General features: G+C 44.0%; 2 protein-coding genes and 1 long non-coding RNA gene across 3 annotated transcripts; 2 read left to right on the forward strand and 1 right to left on the reverse strand.

Moving 5' to 3' along the window:
* Positions 1 to 238: 238 nt before the first annotated feature.
* Positions 239 to 11,000, reverse strand: CHCHD4 (coiled-coil-helix-coiled-coil-helix domain containing 4). The gene is made up of 3 exons (XM_083493609.1): positions 10,868 to 11,000; positions 6,460 to 6,558; positions 239 to 1,413 (listed from the first exon to the last, which is right to left on the reverse strand). The coding sequence occupies exons 1-3, from the start codon at positions 10,887 to 10,889 to the stop codon at positions 1,112 to 1,114; spliced, it is 423 nt and encodes a 140-aa protein (XP_083349735.1). The 5' UTR covers positions 10,890 to 11,000; the 3' UTR covers positions 239 to 1,111.
* A 549-nt stretch (positions 11,001 to 11,549) lies between these two features.
* Positions 11,550 to 25,843, forward strand: TMEM43 (transmembrane protein 43). Its single transcript, XM_083493022.1, has 12 exons — positions 11,550 to 11,675; positions 14,283 to 14,432; positions 15,762 to 15,896; positions 17,173 to 17,267; positions 18,109 to 18,158; positions 19,232 to 19,301; positions 19,666 to 19,736; positions 19,969 to 20,090; positions 20,701 to 20,775; positions 20,897 to 20,998; positions 22,881 to 22,998; positions 24,306 to 25,843. The coding sequence occupies exons 1-12, from the start codon at positions 11,664 to 11,666 to the stop codon at positions 24,506 to 24,508; spliced, it is 1,203 nt and encodes a 400-aa protein (XP_083349148.1). The 5' UTR covers positions 11,550 to 11,663; the 3' UTR covers positions 24,509 to 25,843.
* On the forward strand, positions 20,100 to 20,630 carry LOC310702240. Its single transcript, XR_014523392.1, has 2 exons — positions 20,100 to 20,397; positions 20,444 to 20,630. It is a non-coding gene; the product is annotated as an uncharacterized lncRNA (long non-coding RNA).
* Positions 25,844 to 25,847: the final 4 nt, after the last annotated feature.

Below are 25,847 nucleotides of genomic sequence, written 5' to 3' on the forward strand. Positions count from 1 at the left end.
GTTAAAACCTTTTGGAGATTTTAATTCGGCTTGATTTCAGCATACACTGAACTTGCTTGCTAAAGATATGCTTGGAGCGTAACCTCGCCTACTAGACACAAAAATCCATAAATCTAAATAACACAGTGTAGTTCTGCTAGCGTGCATCTTCCAGGATACAGTAGCTTGGCTACAACAGCAACAGGAAAAGAATTGAGTAATCAATCGCCAGCATTAATAAAAGACATGAAGGCTTCAATGCAAGTTAGAAAGGTTTTGCCTTTAATGTACACTCTAGTCACAATTATCTAGTCAGAGGCTGTTACACCAGGTAACATTGCAATTTCCTTGTCAAGGGCATCTATTTTAGCAACCTGTCTGGAGAAGTGACAGGCTTGAACAGAGAGGAATCCCACAAAAGCAGGGTTGATCAGGAACATCGAGAAACAGTAGTTAGCATTCTCCCCTATCAACTCAGTGAAATCAAGACCTGATCAACACTTTTGAAAAAAATAATAATGCAAAAATCATTCCCCCCTTTTACCCACACAATAATTTTCCATTACCAGAAATCAGTAGCGTATGCAAATTTCACATGCTATTAAAGCATCTAAACTGTGCAAATGAAAACTTCAATCATTCTCAACAGTTTCTGAATCAATTTTAAGAGTTTTATGCCTCCTACCCCACCCCCAAAAAGCATTGGGAATATCTGAGACAATCACTGAAAATCAACCCTGACCGGACATCCTTGCTGACGGATTTCCTCCAGATTGTGTGTTGGCTCCACCTCTCTACTAGTCTTGTTCAAGTCAACCTGCAAACTTAACATGACTGGAGAAGGAAATAACTATTAAAGCAGCGGCAGTGCCTAAGAATGGGTTGTCCCCCTGCTATGCACTGACCTCTTTGCAGCATTATTGAGACCATGAGGCCAAGGTGTCTTACTTCCTTGCAGCAAGTAATTTCACAGGACACAGTGCACTGAAGAGAGGTGAAGGGTGTTCCTTGAAGGATCAGGAGAAGGGGCAGAGAGGGAGGGGAGGGAAGGGAAGGGAAGGGGAGATGCTTTGCATAAGTTATAGTGTGTCTTTGAAGTTGGAAAGGAGACCAAAGCCTCCGTGGAGCTTCATTAGCTGGATCCCTTCTCTTCCTCTTTGGTTACAGAAGCAGCAGCAGCAGCTTCTAGAGTTTTGCCCTGCTTTTCTTCATCTTCTTCATCGTCATCATCTTCTTGCGGGTACAGCTCTGGGTACTTCTGCATGCACTCCTGCATTGCACGAAACTGGTCCACACAATCGGATCCCTTTATTTCTTCCTTGCTATAATGGAAACAGGAAAAGGCGGACTTGAATTGTTCCCCGCAAGGACCACTCGCCATTCCGCCAAGGCAAGGGCAATTCCAGTTGATATCTCCATTAGGCAATATCAAACCTAGGAAGGAAAAAAAGAAATGACAGTAAGAGCTGTTCGACAGTGGAATTTGCTTCCAAGGAGTGTGGTGGAGTCTCCTTCTTTGGAGGTCTTTAAGCAGAGGCTTGACAACCATATGTCAGGAGTGCTCTGATGGTGTTTCCTGCTTGGCAGGGGGTTGGACTCGATGGCCCTTGTGGTCTCTTCCAACTCTATGATTCTATGATTCTAAATCAGTAAGCTAATGGCAGATAATGGAGATGTGACTGAACTTGTGTGCTGTAGATTCAATATGATGAACAAGGGTAACTATTTCACACTGAGCCCACACAGTCAGTTTCAATTCCCCTAAAACCAATACAATCAATTGTCTGCTTACAATCAACCCTATCGTTGACAAGATGCCACTTCTACTACTGCTATTGACACTAGCAGCAAACATAAAAGATGCCGATGATAATCACAAAAAACCCCTTCATTGCTTTCATGTTTTTGCTCCTAAATGAGTAGCCAAGTCTGGGAAGGAAAACATGAAGCAGGTGAGGGGCAATTTTTGTGCGGAACAGCAGAATTGTGTTTTTGCTTTATGAAGGAGAAAACACAAGATTCCAAATCTGCAAATCTGAGCAGCCTCCATAAGCAAGTGATCACACGGTGGTCACGAAATTCTCCAGATGCAACTCACCAAGCCCTGCTGCTATGCATCCAATAGGAGCACTAATGGGGCTGAACACTGATGTAAAATTATAGGACTTATTAGTCTGAACCCTTGGAACGAGGGTGATTTTTCAGCCCCTGCAGTCCTACTTCCACTTAGCTAGGTCTTACATCTAAGTAGAGATGCATAAAAACTATGAAAGCAGGCAATACAAGTAACTTTGAAACTGTGTTAAAACATTTATTAATGTTAAAAACCACTCCTAAAATTTAAAATCTTCCAATTCCACTCTACACGTTGGGCAGGATAACCGAGTCCAAAGGGCAAGAGTGCAACCTAAATCACATTCAAGCTATTGTAAACCATTCCCACATTAACTAGTTCACTTGGTTGTGCAAATCTGCTTCCTGAGCAGTCATGGATACAGAGTTCAGACATAATGCCAAATCCCCACTTGCAGCGTGGCTTCCATTTTCAATTAAACATGATTTATTATTCTTTCCAGACCCAGAACTGTGGTTAACCTTAACTATGGTTTAGGGAAACAGGCCAAAATATAATTTATTCTGGGTTCAGACATAATGAGTAACCATAGTCCATTGAAAAAGAAGAAGTGAAAGCTTCTCATTTCCTTGTAGATCCACTGGAGTTGGGAAGAGAGGAAGCTCATGACTCTGAATTTAGGAATACTTTCTGACCACAGCTGAATGAACCCAGCATCTCTCTGTATTTTCAGAATACAAAAAGCCTTGCAAATAGTCACTGATTGCTTTGTGGAACATGTGGCCTTCAAGATACTCCCATACTCCCTAGCTCCCATATTCCTTAGCTCTCATAATCCTTAGCTCGTGGCTACGCTGACTAGAGCTGATGGGAGTTCAGAGTCCCACAAAATCTGAAGTGCTACAGGTCGATTCTTTTCCTTCTTTCAGGCTGTAAATATAGCCCAAATGAAAACAGGCAGATGTAGGCGGGCTAATAATGAATTGTAGGCTAGTAACTTTTGCACCTGCGTTCCATAGGGACGCGGGTGGCGCTGTGGTTTAAACCACAGAGCCTAGGACTTGCCGATCGGAAGGTTGGCGGTTCAAATCCCCGCAACGGGGTGAGCTCCCATTGCTCGGTCCCTGCTCCTGCCAACCTAGCAGTTCGAAAGCACGTCAAAGTGCAAGTAGATAAAAAGGTACTGCTCCGGTGGGAAGGTAAACGGCGTTTCTGTGCGCTGCTCTGGTTCACCAGAAGCAGCTTAGTCATGCTGGCCACATGACCCGGAAGCTGTACGCCGGCTCCTTCGGCCAATAAAGCGAGATGAGCGCCGCAACCCCAGAGTCGGTCATGACTGGACCTAATGGTCAGGGGTCCCTTTACCTTTACTAACTTTTGCTACAGAATGAATTTTGTGCTGAAAGGGTTTATTAGGTGGGAGTTTTCTAAAGAGCACGCAGGAACCCAAGTTCTGCGAATTATACAAGCCACGCTGAATGCAGATGAGAGATGACAGGAAGACCCCATGTTGGCATCAGGTAGCACAGAAGAACTGGAGCTTGCAACTGTTGTACTGCAGCCTCTTGGCTAGGAAGAAGATTCTGTGGAACACTTTCTATGTTCACGGAACTAGGGAAAAATCTGCCAAGAAAACAACCCTTCACAAATGCCAAGGAAAGTGTTCAGTGACCTAGGGCCACTTCTCTTCTTGAACTAGAACTCAAAACTGATGCACTATAGGACCACTGGCTGAAGGTTCTTGATAAGACTTTCTGCCGTCTATGATTAAAGACAACTTCACTTCTTCCAGCACAGGGAGGACAGTCAAATACAAAACACTTAACGTGTACATGAAGCATAGTTTCCTTTGCTTGGCACTCATGCTGAAACATTCTCAAAAGAGAACTATGAGCATTAACAATTGTTCCTTGAAGAAACAGAAGCAGTTGGGAGCTGCTTGTAAAATTTTTGAGACAGCATAAGCTGCAACCCTAACTATATACTGTACTCAGAAGTCCTATTGAATTCAATTGCGTTTACTCCCAGGTAAGTGTTGTTAAGATTGCAGCCATAATTAGATTAGCCAGTAAAACCAGACAAATTCTGCTATAACCACCCCAATTATATTTTAGAAGCTATTGCAATGGAAAGCTGGAAAGCTATACTGTACTGTCAAATCCCAGCACGACAATACAAAGAGCCAGAGATTATTCTCAGAAAATAATTCCCTATGCTACTTTGGGTGTGGGTGGGATCTTTTATACTGGAACACACAACACCACAATATTTCTCACTAAATTAAAATGAAACCAAAATGCTAAAGTTTGAAAACAGTTTTAAATGTCATTCAAATGTCAAATTAAAAATATAAACACTGTTGCACTAAGGCCTTGTGGTACATTATGGTAATTTTTCATCTATATAACAACAACAAAAACCTGGTAGAAACAAGTACAACCTACTAGGAGTTTATTCTGTGCCAATCTCACTGAAACAAATGGGAGCCTCAGTTAGCTGGCTCTTAACAAACTGAAGGGTCAATTTAATTCGTTTGTTTTGCGCTGCTATAAATCCACTTGGCTTCACATTTGGAAGTGGGTTTGCTTTTAAACAAGATCGCATTGATTTCCCCCTCAACAAAACTGCTTTTCACCAAGACAAAAAAGAAGGGCGGAGAGGAAAATCTTCATCATTCATCTTTTTGTATTCCTGGCCAGTAGGAAATTCAACTCTAAACCTTTAGAAGCTGCCGCAGGAATCTCAGAATGGGAGGTGCCAACAGCCTGCAAAGCCATTTCCCCCCAGCCTGTAGACACTATGCTGGTTCTTGGCCAGCAATACATCCTGCTTGAAATGATGAAGGCTGAAGGAGAGGGTGAGAGACACTCAAATTCTGCTGCTGCACGTCTTTCTGCAATAAGATGCAGATGGTGGCTGAAGCCTAGGAGTTTAGGAGCACGGAAAGGGACATCTATTTCTTTTTATCTTAAGATTACAAGGTTAACCTTAATCACAGCAAGCTTTCAAATTACTTATTGGAGGAGGGGTGTGTTTTTTTTGTATTCTCTTATTAAATGCATTAGAGTAAGGTCTATGAACAGCTGCTTCTAATTCAATAACTGAAGTTATGTTTCATTAACCTTTTATTGCATTTCATTCACAATTCCCACAGGTCCTGTTTTCATGTACATACTTATCCTTGTTTTATATATTCCTGATGTACACTGCTTGTTTATGTTCAGTGTACTGCTTATTTAGCAGGCAACACTGAAGAACGTATCACTTCGGCCAACAGTTTTTAGTACTCCCTTCTTTGGAATGAATAAGCTTATGTCCAGACTACTGTGGGGAAAAGGTAAAAAACACCCACTCCAGGCTGACCAAAAACCTTTGTCTTAGACCAAGAGTACAGTACCACGAAGAGGAGTCAGACTGGGGGCTCTGCCATTACTGTGGCACAAATACCAAGTGAAATAAGTTAGGAGAACTTTCCACATTGATTTAGTATTGCTTTTATTGATGTAGGTCAAATGTGCTAAATAAAGTCGAGAGTCCATATGAGACCCCATGGGCTTAGACCCCTTGAGGCTCCCAAAGGTGTCCTAAATACAAGTAACAGAAACTTCTCTATGGTGGAAGTACTGCTATTAGTAAAGCGATGAGGTTATTCTACCAGTGGCTACTCCGCACCACACTTTTCTTGCTCTCACCCCAAACTCTCTCTAAATTAGCAGCTTATTATATACAAAATTAGCATAGGAGATGCCTGAAAATGCTGACCAGCCCCATGAAAAATAACCCCAGATATGTGTAGGTTTGCTGAAGTTATTCAGTAATATAACTTTTACACCTTTATTTTATACACTGGTTTTAGCTGTTGGGGAGGGGGCGGGTTAAAGTATTTTTATTACTTGTTTTACATTGTTTGTTTTGCTGAAGCCCCAAGATAGCTAAAACGGGGCATAAGCTTAGAAAATACATTATACACATTTTTTAGTTTAGCACAGCTGTTTTTACTATGGAGAAGTGAGAAAAATGTGAGGCTTTTCACTGCCAGCCACACTGTGAACGCCCATTTTAAAACAAATCCACACCATGAAATTTTATATTGAGAGATAGGGTTCAGATAGGATCGTATACAGGTGACAGCCAACACAGTACATCGCAAGCATAGCTGTCTCTGTGTGTGACTGCTGCCCCCTAGAGATTCCTGACTACATTTTTTATAATAAAGAAAACCCAATTTTAAACACATGGAAACATAGAAGAGCACACATTAAATACCCTGGATTATTACAAGCTACTGAGCAAATCTCTCTGCTAACAGGAACCGGCAATTTGTGTTGAAAGACTTATTACGATGTTATTTCAGTACCAGTATACAGCCCTATTGAACATTATGCTTTCCCCTCTCTACTACTGACCATGGTCTTCATAAGGATCATTGGGGTCATCTGCTACCAGTTCAGCATTGCTTGGTGTCTCGTGGTCCTCTTTGGTCACAAATATAATTTTGTCCTTTCCTGAAAATTAAAAAAAGAGAGAGACACAAAGAGCATTAGGCCCAGATAGAACAGTCTGTCCAGAACAGTTGTCCAACAGAAGCCTTTGAACAATTCCATATAAAGATGCATTCCTAGTAGAAGCTCATGATTCTCTTCCAATTGGCACTGGAGAAGCTTCAATCAAAGTTGTGTGCATGAGTCTGGCCATTACATTTGGTTAAAGCGAACTGGAGGATGTTCAGAAATTAAGAATAAACATTGGGCTGGCTCCAGAGAGGCCTTTGGCTCTTCTGCTTCATCCCATTGTATTTCCCCAACTTTTGATGAAGACTCACACATAAAATTTGAGAGAAGGCTTTGTTAATACTAAAAGACCGATTACTGTCCACAAACACTTTTTAAAAAATGGTACGAAGGGGTCAGAGATCAATTAATCTCATTAGTCAACAAAGACGGGGCAAATAGTAATGAGCTTATGATGGCAGCAGGGTAGTTTAACTTCCATTGTGAATCAATTTGCTTTGATTTTATAGTGTGGCGTTGGAGCAAGCCAAATATGGTCACATGAAACAGCTATCCTGGGATGACCCTGCAATGGAGATTTTCCCCGGACACATCCCCACTGTCAGCCCCCAGAACACTGAAATCATGCATCAGCACTTCCAATGAAAGGCTTCCCTGAAGTGCTGCCTAACCCAAAGTAACTCACAAAGGCCAGAGGCAAGTGAAGCATTACATCATCTTGTAACAACACTCACCCCACTCATTTCACAGAATTGATTAGCTTCATTCAGATCTATTTTTTCTAAAGAAAGGCAATTTTTCAGAGAGATTACTGCAAAGTTTCTCTCCTTGTCAATTACAGACTTAAGGTGGATTTAAAAAATTTATCTACCTGATATTTTGCTTTTGTTCTTAATCCAAAATACTAATGCAGTCGTACCTTGGAAGTCGAACGGAATCTACAGTGGTACCTTGGGTTACAATACGCTTCAGGTTACAGACTCTCCTAACCCAGAAATAGTACCTCGGGTTGCTTCAGGATGAGAACAGAAATCATGCGGCGGCAGTGCAGCAGCAGTGGGAGGCCCCATTAGCTAAAGTGGTGCTTCAGGTTAAGAACAGTTTCAGGTTAAGAATGAACCTCCGGAACGAATTAAGTACGTAACCAGAGGTACCACTGTATTCCAGAAGTCTGTTCGACTTACAAAATGTTCGAAAACCCAAACACGGCTTCTGATTGGCTGCAGCCAATTGGAAGTTGCAGAAGCCCTGTTGGACATTTGGCTTCCAAAAGAACGTTTGAAAACCGGAACACTCACTTCCAGGTTTCGATTGTTCGGGAGCCAAAACATTCAAGAACTAGGCTGTTCGAAAACCAAGGTACGACTGTAGTGTGAACTCATTCTCCAAATGTGAGTTCTCATATAACCAAAGCACACTATCTATACATAATGGAAATGAAATACAGGCGTGGCCGTTTTAGGTGTGTCCGATATGTGCATGAACACACACACACACATGCATCAGGCTGAATCTGGAAGTGAGCCAAAAACGTAACAAAAAGGAACAGGGTGAGGGCAGGCCTGGGTGTTTGCTTTTTCAATGAGCGCTCCAATTATATGCGATTTCACACAAGCACCCAGAACGCAGCCCCCATGCAAATGGGGAGTTGCCTGAACTACCAATAAAGTTACAGTTCAAGTGCCATGACAGCATCTGACAATGATGTGGAACGGACTCCCTCAGGAAGCTGTGGACTTTCCTTCCTTGGAGGTTTTTAAGCAGAGGTTGGATGGCCATCTATCATGGATGCTTTAGCTGAGATTCCTGCCTTGCAGAGGGTTAGTGTAATAGATGACTCCTGGGGTCCTTTTCAAACCTACAGTTCTATAATTCTATGTACAGTGGTACCTCGGAATGCAAACGGGATCCGTTCTGGAGCCCCGTTCGCATCCTGAACATAACCTAAGACGTGATAGCGTGCCTGCGCGTGTCGCATTTCGCTGCTTCCGTGCATGACGTCATTTTGACCATCCGCACATGCGCGAGTGGCGAAACCGAGAAGTAACATGCTCCGTTACTTCTGGGTCAGCGCGGAGCGCAACCCGAACGTGCTCAACCTGAAGTGTATTTATCCCGAGGTATGACTGTACTACTATGTGTCTCAAATACACAGCCAGTGTTCGAAACTCCCATTGTTCTAGGCGCATTTTGCGACAGGGAATTTCATTAGTGATAGCACTTTTTGAGCTCTGGGCAGAGTATTGCACCTAAGATTTGATTAAAACTGCAGAGTGGAAGAAAAGGAGGACCTTTTTCTGCCTCCCCACTTCCAGCTACTCTCTGAAAACTGAAGAGGAGACCCTCATAAGAATATTAGGGGGTGGGCAGGCAGGGGAAGGACTAGACCATGTGAAAACTGAACATAATATTTTAGCTGCAGTTCATTTTCAGCTTTGCATTCTTGTTATAAAAAAGAGCACCTAGACATTCCCTTGTTGTGCCCATAACGTAGGTTTAAGGTGCCATTTAGCTCCTAGCTTTCATACCTCAGTTTCTAACTTTCCTTCAGCCACCAACTCACAGCAGTAGTCTCACAGCATTAGACAAAGCAGACCCCCACAAACATACCATAATTAGAAGTATTGATTTAAGACTTTAAGTGACTTTAGCTTAATCGTAAATCACAACTCATTGCTTTCGCTTAAAAATTAGTACCACTTTATTACTACCATAGTTACCTAACTGTTTACCTAACTCCTTATTAGACTCAACTATTAAATTGCAGATGCTGCAGTTTACAGTTCTGAAAGTTATGTAATGATAAATATGACAACATATTTATCATTGCATAACTGGACAGCAACTGCTAGACAGTGTCATAACTTCATTCACTCTATTCAGTGGGGGAAGGAAGGGAAAACTAAGAAAGAGAGTGGGGGGAAAGACTGAGCAAGCCTCATTTTGTTAACTGTCAGTAAAAGGAACAGCATCCTACCACGAACATCAAAAACTATATACTACTACAGTACAGTGGTACCTCGGGTTAAGTACTTAATTTGTTCCAGAGGTCCGTACTTAACCTGAAACTGTTCTTAACCTGAAGCACCACTTTAGCTAATGGGGCCTCCTGCTCCTGCCGCGCCTCTGGAGCACAATTTCTCATCCTGAAGCACAGTTCTTAACCTGAAGCACTATTTCTGGGTTAGCAGAGTCTGTAACCTGAAGCGTATGTAACCTGAAGAGTATGTAACCCGAGGTACCACTGTTTATAAAATAGCTGTGGCCTAACACCAAAGTTCCTTGCTCACAAATAAATATAAGCTTGTGTTCAAATGTTGTGTTTGTCTACTAATAATCTACTTAATAATAATCAATCATAATCATAATAAAGGTCACAGGTTCCCCATCCCTGCAGGACAGAGATGCTGCCAAGTCAGAGCAGACAGTGCTGGGCTTTGGTGAACTAACAATAAAGGCAGCAACGTTACGTTCAAAACAACAGAGTTCAGTCTCTGGGATGTTTCGTGACCAGCAAACTTTGCAAATACCCAAAAGCCCTTGGAAAAGAAGGTGTCCTGACAAACCACGTTTCCAACACCTGACTCAGTTGCAGATACATTTAATAGGTATATCTGAAGGAGTGTCTCCACCCCCATCGTTCAGCCTGGACCCTGAGGTCTAGCTCTGAGGATCTTCTGGCAGTTCCCTCACTGCCAGAAGCCAAGTTGCAGAGAACCAGGCAGAGGGCCTTCTTGGTAGTGGCGCCCGCCCTGTGGAACACCCTCCCATCAGATGTCAAGGAAATAAAAGAACTATCTGACTTTTAGAAGACACCTGGAGGCAGCCCTGTTTAGGGAAGTATTTAAATGTCTGAAGTTTTACTATGTTTTTATATGTACTGCAAGCCAAGCAGAGTGGTTGGGGAAACCCAGCCAGTTGGGCAGTGTATAAAATATAATAATTATTATTCATTAAAATAATTTATTATTATTATTATTATTACCACCACCACCAGACGAGATGAGCCCTCTTAAAAAACCTGCCCACCCGCACTCTCCGTGGCTAAAATGTGGAAGAGCAAGGTTCAAATCCCTCCTCAGCCACATGGCTTCCCACCCCGTGACCTTGGGGACGGTCACTCTCTTCTCAGTCCAGCTCGCAGGGCTGTTTCGAGGGTAAAGAAAACCGAGAAGGGGAAGAAGAGGGCGGCCAAAGCGTGCGCATTCCCAAGCGCCTCGGGAGAAGGAGCCGGGGATGAGACCCCCATAAGGAAACGCAATGCTTGCGCTCTCTCTCTCTCTCTCTCTCTCTCCCCCAGTACCTTCTTGCCTGCAGTAGGACATGGCTGGGGAGAACTCGCGAGCAGCGCGTTGCTCCTTCCGCGGCGCCGGATGGCCCAACGAGCGACCCGTCCGTCCGTCGGCCCCGCCAGCACCGCCACCGTGAGCCGGCGGCACAGCGGACCGCGCGCTTTCCCCCTCGCGGCGACCTCTCACCCGCGCCGGAAGGACCCCGAGGATGAGGAGGAGACTAGGAGCCCGCCTGAGCGCTGAGTTCTTTCTGAGGCGCGCAAGGGGAGCCGGGCAGGGGCGGAGCCTTCCCTCCCGCGTTCTCTAGCGGGGCCTCAAAGGCATAACTAACGGGAGGAGAAGAGCTCGGCGTGGTCGGCTTATCCCTGAAGTACTACATGTCCCAGCGTGCTGTGCGCGTAAATCCTCCTTTTCTCCACAAAACATGCTTCGTCGGCCTGTGTGATAAATGACCACCGCCCCCTTTTTATTATTACTTAACGCTTGGAAGTTCAATGATAGTCCCAGCGGGGGAGGGGGAGAGAATAAATAAATACGCGTGGCCACCCCTGTCCCGTTGAACGACTACATTTCCCAGCATGCTCCACGGCCGCTCTCTGTTCCCTGACATGCCCGCGAAGGCTCGTTGGAGGGAGTGCGCACGCGCGACAGCCTCGAGCGTCCTGCTCGGCAGCGGAGAGGCGGGGCACCCCGTGGGAGTGACGGCTTAACCCCTGCCTGGGTGGGGATTCCTGAGGATTTGCATTCCGTTCTTTCCTTCCAGTGTTAAGGATCTTACGGCGGAGTTTAGAGACTCGCAAGCTCAAGATGTCTCGAAATGTAAGTGTGTGTCTCCCTTTCCTTAAAGGTGGCCCTAGGAATCATGGAATTGTTCGGTTGGAAGGGACCCCGAGGCTCCTGTAGCCCAACCTCTCTTTGCAAGGCAGGGATCTCAACTAGATCTCTACGCTCGCGGGTTTAGAGACGGGCTGAGACACACCAAAAACTTGCGGGCATCCCGGGGCTGCGATCCTACGCACTCTGGCTTGGGAGGCAGCAAGCTTCATTGAACGCAGCGAGACTTACTTCCGAGTAAATGTGCACAGGATCGGGTGGCGTGAGATCAGCTGGCTTGTCAGCGCGGGAATGAACAGCGGTGGTTTTTTTTCTGATGCGGAGAAGTTAAATAGATGCTGCTTGCAGGACTTAAAATGGAGAGTTAAATAGATACTGCTTGGAGAGGAACCGTTTTCTCCTCCGTGGTTTATATTACTATTGCTACGGAAATACCGATTCCTCTGAGTCTGAGACGTTAGGTGTTGTTAACTAGCATATTCCTTAAGATGCTGTGTGACTTATTCTGCATCCTCTTTGCTGCCAACATCTAGCGCAGCTATTCCCTTGGAAAAGGGCGTCTGCTTATGAATTGTTTCAGGGTGTTGTCACTCACCAAGTTTGAAAACGGACCTTTTTTGGGTTCCAGTGCGTACAAGTACACACATACAGCTTACCTTGGCTGCAACACATGCTCAGATTAAAGGGGACTCGCTTCTACTTTCCACCCCACAGTAACAACGTTTTTAAGTAAATAGACACAAAAGGCAGGAGAGAAGCCACACTAACAGCATTCTATCATTTACCAGGGCAAATTTGACAGGGCTTACTTCTGCTTGCATATGCCTGTTCAGTTAAAACAACACCATTGGGTTTAAAATGATTAAAGCAGGCATAGGCAAACTCGGCCCTCCAGATGTTTTGGGACTACAACTCCCATCATCCCTAGCTAACAGGACCAGTGGTCACTGGTCAGGGATGATGGGAATTGTAGTCTCAAAACATATGGAGGGCCAAGTTTCCCTATGCCTGGATTAAAGGGTGCTAGGCTGCAGTCAACAAGTATTTAATTAAACAACAACCACCAAGATCTCCCATCAGGAATTAATCAAGGAAGACTGGCAAAACTGTTGAATCTTACTAAAAGGATACATAGCCAAGCTAGCTGGCACCCACAGATTAATCCTGTAGGCTAAACCTCATGTGAAATGCACAGTGCACTTCTATGAATGTTTATGCAAAAGTAAGTCCCACTGTGTTCAGTGAGACTTGCTCCCAGGTAGTTGTGAATAGGTTTGCCACTTTGTCTCTTCTGAAAGTATTGGCTGGAGGGAACTATACTGGTCTGGTTGCCAAAAGCACAAGATGGAGCAGCACAGTGACAGAAGGAGGTAGAGGGAGGTCAGTACACTTTGAGGAGGTAGGTAAGTTTCATCCCCTGGGCAAAACTATAAAGCTGAACAAATGAGCCGGTAGACGAAGGCTGCAGTCTTCTACATGCTTACTTGGGAGTAAGCCCCATTGAACACTTTTGAACTTACTTCTCTAAAGAATTTGTGTTTTGTTTCTACCAGCTGTGCTTTGATATCAGTTCTTCAGAAGCAATGATTGATCATGGTCTTGTTTTAACTTCTGCCCTGTGGTTAAAACAAGCAGAAGTTAGCTGGAGTAGCATGTGCACACACAGCTTCTTTGCATGTCATCCTGGGAAGCTAGTGTGTATCTGCTTGGCTCAGAAAGTCAGTTGCTATGGGCACCTGTAGAAAATATTTTGAGTAGACACACCCTAAAATGTGTTTCAGTGTGGGCAATTGATAATCCTCCTGTGTCTCTTCATAGTGTTATTTTTAAACTGCGTTATTTAGTCCTGTGCCTTAGCACATGTTGAGAAGTAGAGTCTGTGAACAATGTTGAATGTTTAGACTGAGCATTCCATGCTTCTTTATTTCCCCTTAACCTTTAAAAAAATCCAAACCAAAGTATTTCCCCACCACCAGAACCATGAAGGGAAGGATTGCTTGAAGTGTTCCTTCATGCATACAGGCCAAAGTGTTGAATGCTACCTGCATTCAGTGGTGGTGGTTGCATATGCACTGTTGCAGAATTCTGATCCTTTTTCCAGTTGAAAAAGAGCTGAAAGTGACCACTCTGTTTATGGACTGGAATAGCACTGCAATGTCAGTAGTCTTAGAAGTGCAGCCTTGGCTATTTCCTTTTCGAAATGTGCATAGGTAGTTGTAAGTGAGCATTAATAATGTATTCAGTAGGGTGGGGTGGAAACTGAATTGCTGTCTTGCAAGGTAGGTTCCTAGCTTATGCTTATCACTTTTTTTGCCAAATAAAAACTGGTATCTACCACCATTGCTGTAGCAGCCTATTCCCCCCCCCCCCCCGGGAAAATCCCATCCTTGCTATTTTTAGTACCTATTTTCGTGGCACTAATGGACTATATGAAAATATGATCTCTATTGCTTGTAAACTGTCTGTGTAGAGAGCACATTGTCAAGAGGCTGAGGCCAAGCTGCTGATTTCTCTTTTGGGTGTTTAGCATGCCATGGTAGGAACTCTGCCCAGAAGTCATTTCTTTTGATTTTGTTTATTCTTTTATAACAGTTTTCTGAAACCGGTAGCAAGAAAGAACATGTTAAAATTACAAGTGAGCGCAAGCCTGGATTTCTGGAGCGCCTCAGTGAAACTTCTGGAGGGATGCTCATAGGACTTGCCGCATTTGCCCTCTCTTTTTACGTTCTTTTTACCAATGAGGTAAGTCAAGGCAGGGAGGATGGAATTATTTTTTCAAGTAGCTCAGGGGTATAAAATATTAAGGCCCTTTGGGGATTCCCCAGTAAGACTCATAGACTGGCTGGCAATGGTTCTCTAGGGCTTCAAGGCAGGAATCTCTCCCAGCCCTGCCTTGAGATGCTGAGGATTGAACCTGGGACCTTTAGGTGGAAAAACAGATGCTGTGCCACCGAGCTATAGCTCTCTTACTGGGCTCCTTTTTAAGCCCACTTTATTGAGTGGGTTCTTTCGCTCAGTAAAGTTACCTTTGGAAATAGCTTTTAAAGATCGAGCTCAAGCTTCCTCTGAAGAATTTACAGCCCTAACTTAATTATTTTGCATTTGTGCGGCTGTGATAAGTGCTAATGTATTTGCCTCCAGAACTTCACAATGCAATTTTGGCATCAATTTTGCATCTCAGAAATAACGACAACAAAAATCTTTACATGCCATTATCTGGAATGTCACCCGCAGACCTTTTCAAAATGTCTTAACTGCTTTTACTGGCAGAATTACGAGGGAGTAGGTGGTTCTGCAGGGACGCAGGTGGCACTGTGGGTTAAACCACAGAGCCTAGGACTTGCCGATCAGAAGGTCGGTGGTTCGAATCCCCGCAACGGGGTGAGCTCCCATTGTTCGGTCCCAGCTCCTGCCCACCTAGCAGTTCGAAAGCATATCAAAGTGCAAGTAGATAAATAGGTACCGCTCCGGCGGGAAGGTAAACGGCATTTCCGTGCACTGCTCTGGTTCGCCAGAAGCGACTTAGTCATGCTGGCCACATGACCCAGAAGCTGTATGCCAGCTCCCTCGGCCAATAAAGCGAGATGAGCGCCGCAACCCCAGAGTCGGTCACGACTGGACCTAATGGTCAGGGGTCCCTAGGTGGTTCTGCATTGCTCTGCAACTGTGGTACTTCCTCTGTATCTCAGGCCTGAAGTCATCCCATAATTCATCCAGATTCTCCCCAGAACACAGCCCTGCTCACCCTGACACACTTCCTCACAGTTTCCATTCAAGTGCTCTTGCTTGCCTGAAATGTGTCCTTAAACCAGAGTGCTTGCCTCAATGGTGGGTGGAGAGATTGGGGAACACTGGCATGTGGCTTTTGCCTGGCTGTCATGTAGCCCAGGGCACAAAAGTGTAAGATTCACCCATTGCTCTGCCCACTGCTGGGATGCAACCCCTGGAAGCTCCCCCACCTCTGCTTGCAAGGATTTTCTGTAGGTCAATTTTAGCACAACATTCCACTGTCTTGTCGCCTCAATGTGTGCTCTTCCCACTCCCACCCCTCTCGCATTTTGCTGTCTGTAGGGGCGAGCTTTGAAGACAGCCTCCTCTTTAGAAGAAGGGCTTTCTCTGGTGGTCCCTCTCGATGACATCCAGAACATATTACAAGAGAATGAAAGGAAACTCGTGCACCTGTCGGGTCCCCTTAGAACTTCAAAGGTAAATAAAGTGGCCTTACCAGAAGAATTTGTAGATTGTCCCCCACCTCCACATTGCAGTGTTTTTTGTTTTTTTTAAGTGCTGCTTCAGTTATCCCATGCATTTGGATGCCTTGCCTGAAAAAGCTTGTGCTTGTTTATTTCACCCTATTGTATGTATGTGTGTGTGTGTGTGGGGGGGTTATGTACGCATGAGAATCTGCAACTTCAAATGTGATCAAAGGTGTAAGTTAGAGTGAGCATCTGGAATGCACAATGCTGCAAAAGTTATGGGTCATGCCATTTTGTGTTTTCTGGAAACACTGCTCCCTAATGCTTTATGCAGGGAGCAAATTACAGAGGTTAATTTCTTAGTGCTACGGCACACAAGTCTAGATGCCTGGAAATCTTGCCCTCTGGCTCAGAAGCTTTCTTACTGGGTAACTACCTATAGTGAGGGAAAGGTCCTCTGAATATGTTTGAAAGCACTCCTACATTGATGTGTTTCAGGGATCAGCTACCAGCGGTCTTAAAAGCAAGTTCCTTTTATTAAGCCATAGTAAGAAAAGCCCTCTGCTAAGGACTTTGTAAAACTGTGCATTACAATGTAATGATGCCATAGTATCATTTAAGTAAGGCTTAAGTGTGGGCTCCTTTGGTACCCCAAACCCTGCTGTCTAATGTATGTTAAAATAAAACTCTGTGGTAGCATCATGAGTTGTGACATTTTACGCAGTAGAATATGCCAGGCAGTCAGGCCACTTCGCTAGGATCTGCATTTCACAGGTTAGTAAATGGGCTTATGAGTTGGCTTGCACTTTTGTGTTGGCTTGTCTAAGAATGATCATGTTGTCCTTCAAAATCCAGGCAAAAGTTGTTTTTTTCCTGGTGTACTTCCTGTAGTTCCCATGCTTGTTAGCAGTTCTTCTCTGGAAAGGCATTCACTTTAGCTGACAACCCTATCTAGAACTGAGTCTGACTTGCCCTGATAGGGCTTACATAGGACCCCTGGCCAATCAGAAAAGCCAGCTGGGGTTTGGGAATACCTGTAGCCAGCAGAAAACTTTGGGCAGAGTTTGTCAGACCTTTTCAGCAGGCTACTAAAGAAGATTTCTGACTCGGAGGGACATTAGCTCTAATTTGCAAACGCCCAACACCTAACAAGTTTGTAGACATGCCATTGCACCCCAGATTTAAGTAGTGCCTTTTGCTTCTCTGTCTTTTCACCCGCCCAAAGTCTTGGGAAACCTTTGTAAACTACAGATCTCCTGATTGGAACTTTGTTTTGCGTTTGATAGCCTTTATATGATCCCAGCTATGGACTTTCTATCCGGGCTGTCAAGCTGAAGCGTAATGTGGAGATGTATCAGTGGGTAGAATATGAAGATTCCAAGTAAGATGAACTTATTAATGCTTTCTCTGCCATGGCACATATGTGTGGGAGTGGGGCGTGTGTTTGGGCATAGGGACTTGTACTCTATAATCCAGAACACAGCTTTATGTTCACCTGTAGCTTTTCCCCGTAGCTTTCTCTTTTAATTATTTTCTGTACTCTACCCTTGAGGTCTACAACAATTAATTGGTCAAGTCTTTTCTTTTGGAATGCAGTATATACTTTCCCCCCACGGTGACTGATTATTCAAATCTATAAAGAGCAAATGAACACAAAACTATGAGTCACTTGTTTATAGCTGGTTTCTGTTGTGGAAAGTATGAGACACTGAGCTATAGGGAAAATATTACCACTGGTTCTCATGCCTCCAACCCTTCTCCCTACCTTGCCTTGGCTGAGTTTTGTGCCAAAATAGACAATAGTCAGTTGGCGTGGATGCTGGCATCTTGCCTACTGCTCCAGATTCCTTTGTCACACCAAACCTGGACCCATTTTACTGAATATTCTACTCTTCCCTTCCTTGCAGTAGCCTTTCTATTGCTTCCCTCTCGTTCCTGCTGCTAACAGGGCACATCTCTGTGCCAGCTTAGCTCAGCGGTGAGCAGTTGACGGGAGTTAACATCCTGGCTACCCCTGATCTAAACAGAGATTTCCATTATCCCACAGAAGCAGCACTGTTGGACCAATGGTCTCTTGGACCTGATTAGTTAAAATGTTACACTGGCATTTTCTAACATTTTTTCTGTGATTCACATACAGTAAAGCTGTGTGAAATATAGACTTCTTGCGGAATGCAGTTTGGTGTGTGTTTAATTTCTCTGTCTCCCCACCCCCTCTGCAGAGAATATGAAGAGAATGGTGAAGTGAAAAAAGAAACCAGATATTCATATAGTAAGTTGACTAGCACACCAATTTCTCCTGTTAGGACTGGTAACTGTGCCTTCAGACAGCTACTTGACAGGCATACATTCAACAGGGACAGCTCTCACCATCACTTTCCTCAGCTCTGAGGTGGGGGAAGGTGTGCTGTGTTGTTGCATAAAGTGATTGCCAGACCTGCCCCTCTTGAATTTATTTCTGCCATGCAGCAGCTGTCAAAACAATGGCAGGAGAATGGCAGCAACCTTGTTGTTGTTTAGTCGTTTAGTCGTGTCCGACTCTTCATGACCCCCTGGACCAGAGCACGCCAGGCACTTCTGTCTTCCACTGCCTCCCCCAGTTTGGTCAGACTCATGTTTGTAGCTTCGAGAACACTGTCCAACCATCTCGTCCTCTGTCGTCCCCTTCTCCTTGTGCCCTCCATCTTTCCCAACATCAGGGTCTTTTCCAGGGAGTCTTCTCTTCTCAGCAGCAACCTTACTCTTCACTTTTGTAGCATTATTTATGTGCTGCAGCTATATTTTGTGTGTCCTTTAAGGAGCTCAGAATGGAATAATTATCCAGTTGGGTTGCCTACAAAGATATGGGAGGCAAAAGGTGGCTGAAACCTAATATACCTTTTTTGTGGGAGGGGGGAATACCTGCACGAGTGGTTTGCATGTTATGCTAAGACTACCTGGGCTTCAGTGCTCAAAAATGCAATGAACGAGTCTGCTTTTCAGGAAATCTTGAAAGTTGTGGCTTGAAGATTCCCAGTAATTCCATTGCCTTCTCAAAAATGGATGAGATTTGGGCCCCATCCTCCATATTCTTCCACATTGCATATTCTGTTGGCTTGCTTTAGCATCACTTCTTCACCTGACATGACCTTGTTCTGTTCAGATCCCTCACTCACCCTGTACACCTCTCAATTACATTGTTCACTTCATGGCTTATAGTCCAATCCCATTTGTTACGCACTTTTTTAGTATGCAAGTACCCCTTGCTGGTTGCACTCTGTATGCAAACTGAAGTGGGGGGGGGGGCATTCTAAACTAACATCTCCTTGGTGTCTTTTTCTATATACTTTCTTGTTTCCCTTTTAGATACTGAATGGAAATCGGAAGTTGTGAACAGCAGAAATTTTGATCGGGAAATTGGTCATAAAAATCCTAGGTAAGCCCCGTATTTCACCATCTCACAGAACCTTGCCCATTATGAAATGGGTTGAAATGAATGATGGCTCATTCACTTACCGTGCAATCCTAACCACGTCTACTCAGAAAGAAGTCCTAATGAATTCAGTGGTGCTTCCTCCCAGTAAATGGGGTTAAGATTATATCTTAAACCCTGAACTAGATACTGTTAGGTATTCTGCAGTCAGAAAAGGATGGCATTGTAAATCACTTAGCAAATACATTTGAGTAGGTTTCCTGACACAGCATGCTTGTTTTGCTATATAGAAATCTTGGCTAACCCTTTCTGTGCCATTGTGTCTATTGAGTTGGAATAAACTTTGCAATTACTTTTTTCCACGCAGTGCCATGGCTGTTGAAACTTTCACTGCAGTTGCTCCTGATGTCCAAGTAGGCAGATTCTTTCTTTCCAAAGGTAAGAACTTTTAGTTTTGGTGTAGTTAGACTATGCTTTAAGATCATTCCACATTGAGTAAATTATGGAAAAACTGATAAAAGGACATTTTGACTTTAGCAGTCTGTTTCCAGTTCCAACTGGGTTTTGTTGAACCTCTGCAGAGCAGAAATCACACAAGACATATCCAGAATGTCTGTTTGGGTTATTGTAGTTAAATATCACAGAACAGAGCAACTCCTTTGTTTCCTAGGCCTTGTTGAGAAGATTGATAACTTCAAACAGATGAGCTTGGCAAAACTGGAAGATCCACATGCTGATGTGATCCGCTCAGGGGATTACTTTTTTCACAGTGAGAACCCTCGACGTCCCGAAGTAAGAAACCAATTTACAATTAACAGTTCAAAAACTAACTCAAAACTCTGTTGCCTTCCCACCACCACTAACAACTGCAGTTATATTGTGTATACTGTTTGTCTTGTCATATACTCTCGCTCCTATAAGGCTGCAATCCTATACAGCAGGGGTGGGGAGCCTTTTTGGCTGCATAGGACAGATGTTTATCAGAATCTGCCTGATGGGCCAAATTTGACTGCCCACCTGTCAATCACCTGATGTCACAAATGACATCAGGAATTTAGTGCTTTGACGTTCCAAAATTGGGGCTTCAAAGCACTAGCAGGTAACTACAAACCCATTTGCAGTGAAACAGCAGCTGAAGCGGAGAGAGAACAATACTTAGATCAAGTAAGATCACCCTGCCTTCACAGAGGTGGAGGTGGGGATCCTGCTTAGTGCTGGGTTCAGGTATACGAGAGAGCTTCTTGCAGGGAAGTTCTGCACTATTGCAAAATCAACAATGTCACTTGGGAAACTTACTTAAAGGATGGGAATAGCATGAACTCAGATAATGTAGATTTCCAAAATCTCCACTGGGAAGCTTCTGTTACCAAGCCTTTACCTTGTTTGTTTCTCCCACTTTCAGGTAGGAGATCTTCGTGTTTCTTTCTTCTATGCAGGTTTGAGTGGAGACTCATCCCACCTGGGTCCAGCAGATACGGTAAGTGTTCCAGATCTCCCTTACTCGTCCCTGTGTGAGGAGATAACACTTCTGTGTAATGAAACTGTTAACATGCAAGGCTCTTTTTAAAACTCTCGTTTTCAACTCTGGAATTTTTCAGGTGACAGTAATTGCTCGTCAACAAGGGGACCAGTTGGCTTCATACCGAACCAAGGCTGGGGAAATCTTGCAGATCCTCTATCCCGATGAGCTCTCTGCTGAGGTAAGAGTTATAGATACAGGAGAACACGAGAAAGAATGGTCTTCTCCTTGTATGTATAAATCAGATATGAACAGAATCCAACTTACTTTCTGCTTCTTTTCTCTTGGGACTTTGTGTCTTTGAGGAAGGGTTGTAGCTTAGTGATAGAGTACGCGATTTGCATGTGAAGGGTCCATAGTCCAATCCTTACCAATATCACGTAGGGATGAGAAAGACCATGGGTAGGCAAACTAAGGCCCAGGGGCTAGATGCGGCCCAATTGCCTTCTCAATCCAGCCCGTGGACGGTCCGGGAATCAGCGTGTTTTTACATGAGTAGAATGTGTCCTTTTATTTAAAATGCATCTCTGGATTATTTGTGGGGTATAGGAATTCATTCATTCCCCCCAAAAAATATAGTTTGCCCCCCCCCCCACAAGGTCTGAGGGACAGTGAACCCTGCTGAAAAAGTTTGCTGACCTCTGAGAAAGTCTCTTGTCTAAAACCTTGAAGAGCCACTACCAGGCAGACAAACGCTGAGCTACATCTGCTGCAGAGAACTGGGGGCCAGCCAGATCCTGACCTCCCTCAACCACTGCGGGTCATTTGCTCCCCGCCCACCTGCCAATAAAGTGACATCACGATGACTTCAGCTGAGTGTGCTTTCCTTTGCCTGTTTGTTTGATTTCAGACTATGCAGGCAAAGGCACAGGCTGGGAGCGGCATATTTGCCCCACTTAAATGTCAAGCAGCAGGACAGAAGGGTCAGTGACTGTATCCTCACCCGCAATTTTGGACCCATTCAAGGCATTGTTCCCAGGCGAAGATGTGTCAATCTTTGTAGTAGATGGAGTAAGAAATCAGAGAAATTTGGTTGGCAGGGAGGGTAGGGTGTCATAGGAGTAGGTATGTAGCAGGAGCGTTTCTGCATATCATTGGTCTATGACTGCTCCTTGGTCTCTTGGCCAGCCAGGAATTCTTTCTGTCATAGGATATACGGGAGGAACATTGCATTTCAGTAAATGAAATCATGGGAGGTGTTGGAAGAACAGTAGAATAGTTAATTCAAACGCAGAGAAAATTTTCCAGACTTGTTAAATTTGTACTAAATGGTGCTACATGGTGTTATATCTTTATCTTCTGTTCCAGCAAGATGTTTTAGCCACCTCACTCCACTCCTCTTCCCCACACCCCCAGGTTGTTTCACACATTTCCCCCCAATACCCTACTTTCACGAAGTCCTTAAGACAGGCAGGAAATCACTGCCCACCCTCATCTGTTAAAAACATAGAAGCAATGTGTGTGTGTGTGTGTGTGTGTGGCTGTGTGGCTGTGTGGCTGGCTGGATCTGCCCTCCACAATGTGCCAACCTTCCAGACATTTGGGACTCTGATCTCCTTCAGTTGGACTGGTGGTATTTGAAGTCCAAATCTTCTGGAGGGCACTGCGGTGGGGAAGGCCAGGCTAGATGGAGCTGGGTGTGTGTGTCCACTACATACTTGATCAGCATGATTCCAATCAAGGATTATCTCACACTCTGACCCAAAAGAGCAGTGATGTAATCTAGCAATGTAGATCAACTTAATGGAATGTTATTTCATTATGTGTTACAAAGGGCAGGGGAGTCAGTATTGCTGCTGCTACTGCTTCTTTTTTAAAGGAATAAAAGTCAGTTGTTTGCTTCCATCTCTCTTGAATATTGTAAATAGTGTGTGTATAGATTTATATCAGCTGCATTTGGACATCATGTTCATGCATGTAACACTAAAGCACGGTTTCGTGTTGCATCCAAACATATCCATTGTCTTACGCATAAAAATTTCAGAACAGTGGTATGTAGAAGTAGCAGAGCTGGATCTTATAGGAAAGCTTGGTGTACTCACTGAACACTGAACACATTTTAGGAGGTGTTCCAGAAAGAACATGAAAGTAACAACATGAAGACCTGGGGCCTCCGTGCAGCTGGATGGATGTCTATGTTTCTAGGCATCAGCCTTATGACCAGGATTTTTTACACCCTGGGTAAGTTTTGCTGGTAGCAAGCTGACTTGATTGATAAATCAAGCATTTAATCAAATTATTATTATTATTATTATTATTATTTATTTATTAAATCAATATATTGGATCCAAGCAACTTCTGTACTATAATAGCAAGTCTGTCATTATAATAGTGTAGCCAGTGCTATTTTTCTAGAAAAAGAGGTGCCGGAACTCACCATGAATCCCTTGTTCTCTTATAATGGCAATGACGCTCGCCTGAGAGGTGCCAGAATTGAATTCTGGTGAGTTCTGGCTGGGGAAGAAAGCCCTGAGTGTAGTGATCCTGCTCCTGGGCTTGAACATTAACGGATGAATTGTAACTCAGTTCTCCCCTTCCTGTGCTTTGTGTTCTCTCTCATGCTGATGATCCAGGGCCCAGGATTAGGGAGGCACTTTCACAGGACACTCTAGTTTAGCATACGGTTTGCTAAGAGGGAGAAGGAAGGTACTTGCTTGTTTTTGAGCAGAGCTACAGTAAGGGTGTGAAACTCAACAGAAGTGAATGAGAACCATGTTCCACACAACAGAAAATATGTCGAGTCCTACCTCTTCTGCATAATCTCTTTTGAGACTCTGGCTTCTCCAAGGCTTTGCTTTCCCCCTTTCTGAAGTGGGCAGATGACTTAGGCTGCAATTGTAACCCCACTTGCCTGGAAGTAAGAGCCGTTCAATTCAACAGGGCTGACTTCTGAGTGGACAGGGATGGCAGGCTTATTATTATTTTTCTTACATTAATATCCTACCTGCCTTCCATCATGGAGCAGCTTATTTGTGGTCCCCCACCAGGTCCAGACCTTTTCACCTCCGGCAAGGAGGTGGCCTTGTGTGCCTTCAGATGATACCTAGGGACTATACAGAGGATGCTACCACCTGTCAAATCAGATTTCCAAACTTACTAGAAACTATTTTGTTTATTACATTTGTATCCCACCTCTGTTTCCTCTAAGGAGCTCGGGGTGGCATATATGGTATGCTTTCAGTTTACAAGTGACAAGCCCAAGCTTATTCCCTGGCCAAGTGGAGACCTGAGCTTTGATCTCCCTCGTCCAGCTTCTGCACTGTTAATTTTCTGTCCTTTGTGGCTTTTCAGTGCTCAGAGGATTAGGCCAAAGTTTTTTTGTTGTTGTTTTTTACTGACTTAGTGGTGGGTAATTTGGGGAGGAAGAAGATTTATGAGAACGCTGGATGAGATTTAAAGCATGGTTTAGCAGCAGCGTGTTATCATGCTGATCTTAAACCAGTGTGTCACTGCTTCATGTCTTGTTTAATTCTTCTTTCCCGCTACAGTGGACTGGTTTCCAGTAGTCCGGGACCTGGTTAACCTTGGCCTGAAAGCATTTGCCTTTTGCTTGGCCACTTCTCTGTCCCTGCTGACCATTTCGGTGGGCTGGCTCTTCTACCGGCCTCTCTGGGCAGGACTGATTGCCCTGTTGGCGGCAGTTCCCATTGTGATTGCGAGGTCCCGGGTTCCACCCAAGAAGCAGCAGTGATCCCTGGAGAAGGGGCCTCAAGGTGCACACCCAAATCTTTTTGGAGGCGCCCGGAACTTCTCAAGCAATTGCCACTGTGTATGTGTGGATTTTGTTTTCTGTTTTCCAAAACGAAAACACCTTGACGTTGCAATCCAGACAGTATGACACCAAAGAGTTCCATGATGGACCTAGATGCAGAACATGTGTACAGTTTTTATTACATAACCAAGTGAAAAAGTGCAACTTGTCTTTTTAAAGTTGATGGATACAAAATGGTAGAAATGGAATAGAATTTTTGTGTGCCGGATATTAAGCACAATCAAGCGAAGCTGCCTTTGCAGCTTGATTAAAACAGTCCGGCGACCCTCGTAAGGAAACGATAGGTGGTTTGTTGTATTGATGAAGACCACATCAGGTTTTTGAAACTGTGTAAATCATTAGGGGGTTTTTTGTGCCTTTTCCTTGCTTATCTCTGTTAAAGTTATATATGAGCTTGCATATGATGTAAGGGGTGAAATGGCCATGTTAAAGTGCTTTTGGACTGTTCTCTCCCCCCCCCCCCGTTGCATCCCAATTTTAAGTGTGCCTAGAGCTTTATCTTGCTCCCACTCACTTTTTCTGTAGTCTGGTAGATGCTAAGTGAACTGAGTAGGGATTTGTACCTGTGGTGATTCTCCATATGAAGAACTCGCTTTATTTGCAAAAAAAATAATAAAAAATAATTAATGGTTTATTTAGGAAATTATGACTTAAAACCAAAGCTGTATCAACAGCCTCAGGATACCACCTTTCTTGCATTTAAGCAGAGGAATGTATTATTTTCACTGAAAGGTAGTAATCATTGCAACATAATATTTCTACATGTAAACCTCTGCAAGTACTGCTACTGTTTTGTGTCCCATGCCTCTTATACTCCTGCAGCTATCCTTTGTAGTTGGAAAAAAGGGGTAAACTTCATACATTTTACCTAAAGTGTCTGAAGAGTTAATCCCATTGTTGTTAGATTCCTCATAGTGACTCCTGGAGGGGAGAGTCACATTCTGGGAAAACAGGTGATAATTATTTTAATATTGCCTGGTCTTTTCCTATTCTTGGAGCTTGGATACTGCTGTGCAAGGAGTCTCTGGTCATTGCTTGAATAGGCAGATGATTTCAACCCAGTCCTGGCAAAATGGAACTGACTATATCTGCTATTTAAGAGGCTTGAGGTGGTATTGCTTAACGTGTTGTTATTATGTCAACCGTGTGCTAGATAATTGCACAGAGGAAAATATTAAGCCGGGTTTTTTTGTAAGCCGAGGAGTAAATTCCAGACAGCAACACTTGAAATGCTTCGGTGGTGGTTGTTTTCTTTTTT

Source organism: Podarcis liolepis (genome assembly GCF_965112155.1).
Source record: "Podarcis liolepis genome assembly, chromosome: 2".
Taxonomy (NCBI): Eukaryota; Metazoa; Chordata; class Lepidosauria; order Squamata; family Lacertidae; genus Podarcis; species Podarcis liolepis.